This window comes from Corticium candelabrum, chromosome 2 (assembly GCF_963422355.1).
Source record: "Corticium candelabrum chromosome 2, ooCorCand1.1, whole genome shotgun sequence".
Lineage (NCBI taxonomy): Eukaryota > Metazoa > Porifera > Homoscleromorpha > Homosclerophorida > Plakinidae > Corticium > Corticium candelabrum.
In genome coordinates, this window is record NC_085086.1 from 442,201 (window position 1) to 454,700 (window position 12,500).

At 44.2% G+C, this 12,500-nt stretch overlaps 2 protein-coding genes across 3 annotated transcripts in view; both read left to right on the top strand.

Annotated features, from left to right (window-relative positions):
• The window catches only part of LOC134198145 (cyclin-dependent kinase-like 1), a 16,125-nt gene extending 13,852 nt beyond the window's left edge, over positions 1–2,273 (top strand). For both annotated transcript variants that reach the window (XM_062667484.1, XM_062667483.1), the window contains exons 12-13: positions 1,447–1,546; positions 2,040–2,273. In XM_062667484.1, the coding sequence (XP_062523468.1) occupies positions 1,447–1,546; positions 2,040–2,104 (165 nt within the window). In that variant the 3' untranslated portion in view covers positions 2,105–2,273. The remainder of the gene's footprint in view (positions 1–1,446; positions 1,547–2,039) is intronic.
• A 753-nt stretch (positions 2,274–3,026) lies between these two features.
• LOC134198050 (tyrosine-protein phosphatase non-receptor type 21-like) overlaps positions 3,027–12,500 on the top strand; it is a 28,874-nt gene continuing 19,400 nt past the window's right edge. Inside the window, exons 1-5 of the mRNA XM_062667391.1 lie at positions 3,027–3,327; positions 4,739–4,920; positions 6,021–6,118; positions 6,173–6,243; positions 11,372–11,457. Of these exons, the coding sequence (XP_062523375.1) occupies positions 3,172–3,327; positions 4,739–4,920; positions 6,021–6,118; positions 6,173–6,243; positions 11,372–11,457 (593 nt within the window). The 5' untranslated portion in view covers positions 3,027–3,171. The remainder of the gene's footprint in view (positions 3,328–4,738; positions 4,921–6,020; positions 6,119–6,172; positions 6,244–11,371; positions 11,458–12,500) is intronic.

Below are 12,500 nucleotides of genomic sequence, written 5' to 3' on the forward strand. Positions count from 1 at the left end.
AAAATACTGAACTGTGGTCCAATTCCAAACGACAGGTGGTTTCAAGCGACACTACCGATTAAAAATGGAGGTTTTGGGATGACATCCATTACAGAGATATGTCAAATAGCCTTTATATCTAGCTGGGCTAATGCACTGTCGACATTACCGATTCGATTCCCAGCTATGGAGAATCAAATTAATGAAATCATTTTTGGAGATGGTGCAGATGGTTCTATTAGTTCCGAGTTACTTCGAGCAATTCCTCCTGGCAAGATTTTTACTGACTTGCTAGAGGACACTAAGAGACTACAACAAAAATTAACTCGTCAACACATGTCTTTTGCTACTGCCCACATGGTAGAAAACACTGCTTCGCCCAGAGATGCGGCTCGCCTTCGCTCTCTAGGTGGAAAAGGTGCTGGCTCCTGGCTTAACACGATTCCAGAATCAGCAAAATTCGCACTCTCACCTTACGAATTCCGTTTGGCGTGTTTGCTGAGATTGGGTCTATCTTTGCCGGCTGTCAGATGGATTGAGCAGTGTGATTGTGGAACTGCATTAGACGAAATGGGATACCACTTGCTGACTTGTAAGAAGGGTGGTGGGCCTGTTTGGTCACACGATTCGATAGTAAGTGAATGGGATGACTGTTTGCGGCAGCTGCAGATTCACCACAAAAAGGAACCGAGGGACAGATACAATGATAGCAACAACAGACCGGACATCGCTGTCTTTGATGTTGGCTCTGGTGCCAATGTGGAACTAGATGTAGCCCTTTCACATCCATGGGCATCGGACATTGTGAGTCAGGCTGCTGAGAAAGACGGGGCAGCAGCAGCAAGAAGAGAGGACAGGAAGACAAAAAAATACAGTGAGCTAAAGCTCGCTGGAATGTCTTCAATGAGATTTGTTCCCCTCGTCATGGAACACTTTGGTCGCTGGGGTGAAGAAGCCACAAAGTATCTACAGGAACTATCTCGCCGATCATGTGATGATGCTGGCAACAATAACTGCAATGAGTTTATGTGCTTTTGGCGAAAGCGGTTTTCAATAACACTACAGCGGTGCAATGCAAAGACAATAGCAAAAAAAATTTCTATTCTTACCTTTAATAGTTGTAACACTGTAGATGACTTTGTCACACAATTTTACATACATTAGGTATAGATAGCAGTATAGTTGTAGTGGCCGCATAGAGCCTGCTTAAACTCACCTTCTCTTCATTAGCCTGTAGTAGTGTTCATGTTTGAAATATATGAGGATTGACAGACAGACACAGACAGACAGACAGACACAGACAGACAGACACGGACAGACAGACAGACAGACAGACAGACACAGACAGACAGACAGACGCACACACACACACACACACACACACACACACACACACACACACACACACACACACACACACACACACACACACACACAGAATGGTACTTACCAATCTTTGTCTGTTAGATAAGAATGTCAACGAAGCCATCACAACATGGGGCAGCAGCAAGTGCTAGCACTGTTCATCGACTACCACAACTCCCTGATAGCCACTCTCCACCACAAGGTTACACAACACTTACTTTACTTGATTGTCTGTTTGTCTGTCTGTCTGTCTGTCTGTCTGTGTCTGTCCGTGTATCTGTCTGTTTGTTTGTCTCTCTGAATATGTCTGCTTGTCTGTCTGTCACTACGTTGGTTTGTCTGTGTTTGTGTGTCTGTCTGTGTGTCTGTCTGTCTGTCCGTTTGTTTGTCTGTCATTCTGTTTGTCTGACTGGCTGGCTGGCTCTCTCAATATATCTGCTTGTCTGTCTGTCAATATGTCTGTTTGTCTGTGTTTGTGTGACTGTCTGTGTCTGTGTGTCTGTCTGTCCGTTTGTCTGTCTTTCACTCCGTTTGTCTGTCTGTCTGTCTGTTTGTCTGTTTGTCACTCTCGTCTGTCTGTCTGTCTGTCTGTCTGTCACACTGTTTGTCTGTCTGTCTGTCTGTCTGCCTGATTGTTTGCCAGTCTGTGTTGTGCATGTCTTCTGTATATATAATATAGTGATTTGTCATTGTAGAGAGGCGAGATGAGACTCGAGACAAGAGAAGAACAAAGGATCATCTTCCTTCTATTCCCTTGTAGCTTATGGAAATAAATCAATTATCTTGTTTATGATTGAATTAAGAAATCCTTGTTTCGACGTAATTCAGTTTGACTTGTTTATACAAAGACTTTTGATCACATGTAACACAGATAATACAGACCAGAGCTTCAGAGCAAGCGATTGTAAAATGTAAGTAACATGTATGCTACTTTTTGATGTTGGCTGGATTAGGTATCATCACACACACACACACACACACACACACACACACACACACACACACACACACACACACACACACACACACACACACACACAACAGACAGACACATAGACAGACAGACTGACTGACACACACACACACCAGACAGGACAGACAGACACACACTCACACACGCAGACAGACACACACACACACACGCACACACACACACACACACACACACAAACCAGTGACCACCACCACCAGCTCCTATTGTCTAATCATACTGTTAGATACATACCCATGTGCTACATCACTGTACAGTCTTGCCAGTCGAATTTTGACAACGAGGCTGAAACTGTGGGTTAACAATTGTTGATATTAATATAATTGTTGATATTAATATAATTGATTAATCGCTTATTTTTATTGCCCATCAAAGACACAGTATACTTGCGCCATATTTATAAAACGTATGTTTTCAAAATGATATAATTTTAATTAATTAATTAGTTTGGAGCAGCAAACTCCCGTCGGCAATAGGCACATCACCATGGAAACAGCGACACTGGCGCAAAATGCAGTTTGTTGGGAATCTGATGACACTCTCAAAGTCTGTATTAGGTACTTTACAGTCGTTTCTAATACGGATCTCAACATTTCTATTTGCTACCATCAATTTTCTATGTCTAATTCTAACAATCCCTTGTAAACGCATTCTCTCATTGAGAGAGTTGGTCGTATCCCGTATGTGTCAGCTGTCTGTCGGAAACGTCGAGGTCGTCGCGTAAATTCTTCTCGTTCCTTTCCGATTACTACTCTGTCTCGCCTCTCCACCGCTCGAGACGTTCATTACAGCTCGTATCGGTCTTCCCAGTGTGCCGCCCGCGTTTTTTCTCTCTCATGTTCAACCGCAAGAAAAGCTACAGCGTCGGGGGCACGTCGTATGTCGTCAGAATTCGACTGCTCGACAACACGAACATCGATTTCAATCTGCGACAGAACGACACGGGAGAGGACTGTCTGACGAGAGTCACTCAGGTCCTCGAACTGCAAGAGGTAAGCGCGCGCGCGTGTATGTGTGTTGCATTCCCAACGGACTCTACTTGCTACATTGTGCGACCGCATTTCTACTCGATTTCCGGTGTGAGGATAGTAGGTAGTGTGAAACGAAAGTAGTGCAGTGTGTGAGTGCGGTTATTCGTTGATGGTGCTTCCCATCCGTCATGCAGTATGTAGGTATCATATTGTTGATGCGTTGTTTGCTTGGAGGCTGTTGAGGGTGTGAAGAGCGAGTGACATTTGCTGCGTTGATTGGGTGCGTGTGTTTGCGCTTTTCGATTGCTCTAGTTTGCTTTGAGCAGAGTATGACTCTCTGAGAGCTGCTCGTCGTCACGCAGAGCTGTGAAAGAAAAGCAACACGCCGGTGTTGTGTTACCGTAAGGATGGATCCCGGAGTTGACACGCTCTACGGTTAGCGGTTGTATTGCTTGTGAACTTCCGCTTGTTTGGTGCTGATGATGTCAGAGATATGGTAAAAGAGGAAGCTTGTACGTAGATGGCGTACGGTGCGTTTGGTGGCTGCTGGATTGCTGGGGAGAATGCTGTAATTGTTGTGGGCAGGGAATCCATCCATTATCAGAGTATTGTTTATGGATGCATCTTACAATACACTAGACTATTGAATTGGAGGGATGCATCTTACAATACATTAGATTATTGTATTGGAGGGATGCATCTTACAATACATTAGATTATTGTATTGGAGGGATGCATCTCACATTACATTAGACTACTGTATTCGCTGGTAATAATGCCCATACCGAAATAACGCCCATGCCCGTATATACGCCCATGTGAGACAGGTCAGAACTTTCAGTCCGAAAAAACGCCCATGCCCAAGTATAAGCCCGGAATACGCATGCGCAGACAAAACAAAATGGGTCCGCAGAATATTCGTCTTCGTCTGTGTGTTTGATGAGCTGGTGTCAATGTTGAGTGAGAGTGCTTGCCGTTAGACTCATGTCTTCTTGCAATTACCGACCCTGATGCTCTTGACAGGCTTTAGGCCGACCATGTGTGTATAGTGTTTAGTTTCTGCGTGGATGTTGATGCTGAATGGATACCAGTACCTTAGATCTTGCAAATGGATAATTGCAAGCATTTGTGGTATTTCTGTCTTCAAGTATTTAGATGATGACTGGCCAGACGACAACATTTAGTGACCATGTATACGTCTAGGACCTAAATAACGTTCATGCCCTAGTATATGCCCAGAAAAAAGTGTTTCCTTTCTATACACCCAGGGCGTTATTACGGGCGAATACGGTATTGTATTGAAGGATGCATCTCACAATACACTAAACTATTGTATTGGAGGGATGCATCTCACAATACACTAGACTATTGTATTGGAGGGATGCATCATGCACTTACTTTTATCGTCGTTTATTGTCATTTACCTTTGTAGAGTCAGTTCTTTGGTTTGAGATATCAGAATAAGAACGGTCACATGAGATGGGTCGATCTAAAAGAGAACATGAGGAAACAGTTGGATCGAGATTCAATGTCAGGAGCGAGGGACTCCGAAGTTCAGTTCAGCGTCAGGTTTTATCCTACTAATGTGATGGCAATACAACAAGAATTGACAAGGTGTAGCAAAATGTTTACTTTCAGATTTACATTGTGCAGTTCTGTATACATGTGTGATACTAAAGGAATCGGTTAGCACATCAGACATTTCACTACAAACGTGCTTGCCTAGCACATCAGACGTTTCACTACAAACGTGCTTGTCTAGCACATCAGACATTTCACTACAAACGTGCTTGCCTAGCACATCAGACGTTTCACTACAAACGTGCTTGTCTAGCACATCAGACATTTCACTACAAACGTGCTTGCCTAGCTCATCAGACGTTTCACTACAAACGTGCTTGTCTAGCACATCAGACATTTCACTACAAACGTGCTTGCCTAGCTCATCAGACGTTTCACTACAAACGTGCTTGTCTAGCACATCAGACATTTCACTACAAACGTGCTTGTCTAGCACATCAGACGTTTCACTGCAAACGTGCTTGTCTAGCACATCAGACGTTTCACTACAAACTTGCATGCCTAATCATTAGACATCATTAGATATGCACGTTTGCAGTGAAACACTGCAAACGTCTGATGTGCTAAGTTCCTCTTGTGACCACCAATGTCTCTTATCTATTGAGATATACATCTTGTTAACACAGTCATCTAGTGTATTGATGGATGCATCTTTTAGAGTGGCACTCTCATCGAATACTAAAATTTTGTGGAAGAGAGATACAAGTCCTAGTATCTTCCTGCAGGAAGCTTACTCGAAGAAAGAGGCTTCTTTTGAGGCTTCGTGGTTGTATTGACACGTTGTGTGATAGTTTGGGGTCTCAGTTTGCTTTAGTCAATACATCACAACTTCCCACTATACGTCTCACAATCCTTACCGTGAAAAGTGCACAGGTAATGGTCTTCCTTGCTAACAAGCAATCCAAGTTACTTATGGGCACTAACCATGCTCACACACTGTCATGGATGTTTTGAATGCTTTATGTTCCGTTACCCTAAACGTTTGAAGCAAATGCTTGCAAAGGGTTGTGTCATGAAGTGGTAGCTTTCGTCTGAGAGATATTTGATTTTGGTGAGAGTTCTCGTAGATAACCACCTTATGTATTGATAGGTGCATTTGACATACTCGTTTATCTATCAATTCTGTTTACTAGATATTTATTTTTCCTGCAATTGAAGTCTCTCGTGATGGAAGGTCGTCTGATGTGTACACGTGAGCAAGCCATCTTACTGGCATCTTACGCAGTTCAATGTCAGTCGAGTCTGAACATGATGTTATACGATATTTATTGTATTGTTTTTGAAGCTGAATTTGGTGATCATGTTAGTGAGAATCACACGGTTGACTTCTTCGCTGAGTACGTTCTCTTTCCAACGGTAAGTCACTTTCAGTGTTCTCGGGCGTTAGTATGTGATCGTGACGATTTCGTTTGGCAATGAAATTATGATGATTGTAACCTGATTGTTCTAATTGAAGTTCTGTGCATCCTTGATGGGTATGGTATTGGTGGGTCTCGTCGTCTGTTAGAGTTGTATATACCGTAATGGTTAGTAATGTTACTTGTAATGTAATTCCGTACCTACTTGTGTATCACCCCACACCTATGGCACATCAGCATTAGTCTCGCGTAGCCAGCCCCTCCCCTTTTCTATTTTTGGTAGGCGGGGAGGGTCTGTTGCAGTTGCTTTGATGTCTTCGTGTTGCCGCTTGTACGATAAACGTTCAACTAAAGACCGGATGTGCCTGGCACTGAGTGGGTACTTATCTCTTATGCAAACTGGCTGGAATTTCCTTCTCTTTGTCTTCTTGCGAATTGTGTTGTCATGTGAACGACGCAGTCCTGTCTCTGCGAATGTGTAACTTCTATGTGTACTTACACAGCACTCAGGGCGTCGTCGACAGCCTAGACGTAACTTACGAGTGTCGATCAGTCGCCCCTGTCTCCGTCACCAACCTTTGTATGTACGTATATGTGCCTGAATACTGACGTAACAGTGACAGCAAGAATCGAACGTCTTCACACTGCAACGTCCATTGTTTCCATGGCCATTGACTACGCAGTGAGCGCGCTCTGCATGTCTGGTCGACCTCTAGCTAGCACGAGATGACAAAACATGAGCATAGGAACACACACAAGCTCGGGCAGACTGCAACTGATTGTATCATACTGGAGCTACGCTACTCGATTCCAGTGCAAGAATTGAAACGTCTTCTGATCGTTTTCCTTCTTCGAGTGCCTTCTCTAGGTGTAGGGACCACATGCGTGTGATAGAACAGCAACAGCTGCCTGAATCTACGGATGCGACAACGTCTTTCATTACAGAACTCCGCAAGTCGTGCTACGGATTCGACTTGCTCGGAAAAGACTGCCAGATCAACACAAAGTAGAGCAATCTTCTTTGATTCATTGCTGTGGTAGGCAATATGATAAACTGGAATGTTTGACAGGTGCTAACCCCAGCTAAACGCATTGCTAATGCACATTCCTGTTGTAAACTGATTTGATTGATTATGCTAAGCAATAGGAAACCAGTTGTAAACCCTAGTGTGAACACGGTCATAGTCTTTAAAGTACCGTACTCGCCCGTAATAACGCCCTGGGCGTATAGAAAAAAAACTTTTTTTCTGGGCGTATACTAGGGCATGGGCGTTGTTTTGGTTCTAGGCGTATACATGGTCACTAGATGCTGTTGTCTGGCCAGTCATCATCTAAAATACTTGAAGACAGAAATACCACAAATGCTTGCAATTATCCATTTGCAAGATCTAAGGTACTGGTATCCATTCAGCATCAACATACACGCAGAAACTAAACACTATACACATGTGGTCGGCCTAAAGCCTGTCAAGAGCATCAGGGTCGGTAATTACAATGAAGACATGAGTCTAGCAGCCAGCACTCTCACTCAACATTGACACCAGCTCATCAAACGCACACAGACGGAGACGAATGTTCTGCGGACCCATTTTGTTTTGTCTGCGCATGCGTACCCTGGGCTTATTCTTGGGCATGGGCTTATATACGGGCATGGGCGTTATTTTGGTATGGGCGTTATTACGGGCGAATACGGTATGGGATAGGGGGGAGGGGTACACCTTTAGGTGCTAATATTGGTGTTACTGTTTGACTAATTCCGGGCTCGAAGTTAAGATTCTTGCACTCGTAACTTGCAATTTTGTGACGCACAGGCGCAACTTCGCTCTGAATTGGTGCAAAAAAAGTTGCTGTCCTGGTCCAATAGACATACAGATATACTGCAAGACGATCAACTTGGAGACTGTCGTGTGTCTTTGCCATTCAGTGTTCAATCCCGACAGAAGACGTTGTGCAAAGCATTCTCAAGCGTGATTAGAACAACAACACTTACTCTCGTGTTCGATGTCTAGTCGTACTGCAGTCGGGCTGTGTACAACGTTTGCTTAGCGAGAAGGACTGCAACAGAAGTTGCAGCTTATTTGGGAATTTCTATCTGTACAGCACGGTCTTCCACGATGTCGACAGACTGTCTTCCACGCAGATCTGCTCGCTCTGTGCTCGGTGCATTTGAGCTATAGCAGAAATTGAGGGTGCAGGCACATGACAGCCAGCACTGGTATCTAATACCCCATTCACACGAGCATTTGTAACTGTGCCAGCATGGTTTGGCTCGGTTTCGCTTTGTCGTGTGAATGCCGGCCGAACCGAACCGAACTGTGCTGAGTTGGCCCACCTCAAGTTGCCATGCCACATGGTTTGGTTCGGTTGTTTAGTGCCTGTCAAAACAAAGGCGACGTCGACGTCTATGCTCGGTACTTCTCCTCGATATTTTCGCTGACTGTTCTAGTGCCAGCGAGAAGTAATCGCAGACAGCTTGTTCCATGACAACGTCTGTATCTAGCGTGTGCACCAAGAGACACGCCTACTGAAACTCGGCTGGCTCACTTTGTCAGAATGTCGTGTGAACAAGGGCTGGCTCGCTTCATTAGCCCAGGCTGGCTTGGCTTAGGCTCGAGTGTCCAGCCGGTCATCTCCCCCGCGGCGGAGAAAGACCGGCTGGAGACATTTGCCACTCAAAGGAAACTGCTGCCTCTCCATCCTCCAATCAGGATTTTACACGTTTGGTTAGTGTTTGTGCATGCACGTGTATTTATGATAACTGCTGATAGTAATGCTTGTCGCTATTGGCTCTCTACTAATGGCTTTGTAACTGAGTAGTCAATTGCTTTTACCGTCTGATGTCACATTTCGTTAGCATGTGAGCTACACCTGCATGTTGTCTTCTCTTTTGTCTTTCTTTTCGTACTTGGAGGAATAGGCAGCGCATGCAAAACAACTTCTAGTCCCTTAGGGTGTCGTACGCTACATGCATTGAACGGGTAGACTATCTACAAAGCGTGGTATTTGCACTCTATGCAGGGCGACGTGCAGAGCTATGATTTGCATACATTGCAGTCGACCTTTGGTTGTCCTCTGTGGTAGACTTTGAGTCTAGCGATCTTAGAATGAGAGACAGACAACGAGAAGAGCTGGAAAAAGTCGACATGTTGTTCGTAGACTTGGATGGCACGTGTCGACACTACACGTACTTGTGTCAGAGCGAAATTACATTAGCAAAGAGCCAATAGCGACGTGCATTCCTATCGAGGATGCACAAACATTAAACGGCATTCTGATTGGAGGATAGAGAGTCGGCGGTTTGTTTGAGTGGCGAATGTCTCCAGCTGGTCTTTCTCCGCCGCGGGGGGAGTTGACCAGCTGGACACTCGAGCCTAGGCTTGGCTCGGCTCAGTTTGGAGCTGTGCTTGTGTGAATGGGGTATAAGTTGAAAAAAGCTGACAAAGAGCATCACCTGAACACAGAAGCTGCTCGCTGTCATTGCATGCGACACTATCAGCTCGAGATTCTAAACAACGTTGGTTCCACATGCGAAGACAATTCTTCTCCGGGCGTGCAAGAGGGCCTGGGTACGAGGCTATGTCTGGACTTCGAAGGCGACATGTTTTGGCATCTTCGTAATCCGAAAAACTTCATGGATACGAACAGGGCTTGGCTTGAGGCTGTTCAGATTACCGAGGTTCGACTGTACTATGCTTTAGAGGTGCCTTGTGGTGGTTCTAATTTTTTATGATTTCGAGACAGCTTGGATATTTCAAGTATACGGGTGTACAGTACCACAAATAGCCACGCCCACTTGAAGCAACTCTTTTAATGACTTAAACAGACCACGAAAAATGCCACATCTAAGTTGTCGTTGTCGTACTCAAGTACCCGCATAGTGTACACCGACAAACACGAGGCAAGATGGAAGGTATGCCAGTGTGGAAAATAGCAGTAGGACATAGGACAATGTCCCACCAAATGTGTGGTTTGTCCGACCAAATACTGCACCAGTGTTGGGACATGCTTGGACAAGACATTCACCCGTACATATATATGAGTGTAAACCGTGTCTCATAGCACACGAGGGCCTTTCCAATGATGTAACTGTTAATTTCATGAACGTAGGTGCCTCCTAGCATGCTTTATCCAGAGAAAACCTCAGCTGCCTTTAACACTGTTTCTCCCTTGGAAGTTGGTTGTAAGAAATTGCATGCAAACTGGCTGCAGTAGAGAGGCACATATTAGTTCATGTAACACCATACAAGAATGTTCTACCTACCCACACTCAGTCTGTCTGAGCTAAAGTAATTTCCTATATTCCACGCTGTATGCACTTACCTATTGCATAGTGCGAATTCGATCCTTTCGATGTCGTTTCGTTCGCACAATTTGCTCGATTTAAATCGTTACACGAATATCTGGTTTAACAGCATAGAACTTTGACACTCAATGTAGTGAACTAGGAAAGTAGGTCTGAGGTAGGGATGCTAGTTAGGGCCTGGTCACACTACTTTTGCATCTGTGTCTGCATTCGGTGAGGTCACACTAAATGTTTCCGCCAAGAATGGAAACTCAGACGCAAACGCATTTGAAGGTGCAGACATGGCATCTGCACACACGTCTGAAGCAGGTTAATATGCGTCTCTGGTTTTCTCTTGTTCATTGACCTTTCCCTACAAACTGCCACTAACGTTAGACTAATCCATTTGCCAATTTACTAATAGTTGGTGTCATCAGTACGAAAACCACTGGCGTCTTTTTCCATATCTGTTTCTGTTGTATGTTCTTTTGTGAGGTCGACTGAGGTTTAGTCTCGTAGGATGGCCGAATGGAGAGTAAGTTGAAGACGATCACTAACGTGTGTGCATAGTGTGACCAAGTGTCTAAATTTCTCGTACGTTTCGATGGACGCAAACGCAGACGCAGTGTGACCAGGCCTTTAGACTGAGAGGCTCAGACATGTAGGTGAACAGACACAGAGATTGTGGTTGAAAGAGATATATAGAGAGATTGTAAACAGGCAGTTTGCAGACAGGTTGGTATACAGAGTTAACACACTAGAGATGCTACATAGGAATACGTAGCAGTATAGATCAAGCATGTGCTCTGTAAGACTCGGTGGTAATTGTGTGTTGATGTTGTAGTCTTCAGAAAGTGTTAGTGAAGAACAGAATATTCAGACGCTCAGGGAGATGAACGAAGGTGTGGTGAAGAATCACAGGAAGCATCGGTAGGTGTGTGCGTGCGTGCGTGCATGTGTGTGTGTGTCATTGTACGTCAGTAGTACTAGATTTCTCATGTGATTGACGAGTTGGTAGTGCATGGCTGCGATGCATTTTGTTCTTATTGTCGGCGAATGTGGCAACCTTTTCTTTCTATGTGAAGTATCTGAGGTACACGTAGTCAAATTTGTATTGGAGGAATGCAACTCACAATACATTAGACTATTATATTGGAGGGATGCATCTCACAATACATTAGACTATTGTATTGGAGGGATGCATCTCACAATACATTAGATTATTGGAGGGATGCATCTCAGAATACACTCGTCTATAGTATTGGAGAGATGCATCTCAATACATTAGACTATTGTATTGGAGGGATGCATCTCACAATACACTCGTCTATAGTATTGGAGGGATGCATCTCAATACATTAGACTATTGTATTGGAGGGATGCATCTCACAGTACACTAGACTATTGTATTGGAGGGATGCATCTCTCAATACATTAGACTATTGTATTGGAGGGATGCATCTCACAGTACACTAGACTATTGTATTGGAGGGATGCATCTCACAATACATTAGACTATTATATTGGAGGGATGCATCTCACAATATATATATTTTTCAGAACTGTCATCAAAAGCACAAGGCAAATTACAAGCAAACTACGACACAAACTAAAATGCAAACTACAATGCAAACTACAATACAAACTACAATGCAACCAAGCACACACACACACACACACACACACACACACACACACACACACACACACACACACTCGCGTGCGTGCGCGCACACACACACACACACACACACAAACACACAAACACACACAAACATAAATTTATGAAAAGTCAAAACTAAATTCTCGTTTGGCGAGGTTAGCTGGCCCACTGGTACCAGACTCCTTCTTGCCAACAATTGTTAATGCCCGTTTATTGATTATGTCCGAATTTAGTCGTTGAAGTGTCACCGACAAATGACGTGACCACTGTGCTTTGAATTGGCCCACTGGCATGTCCAATTGCATGGGTG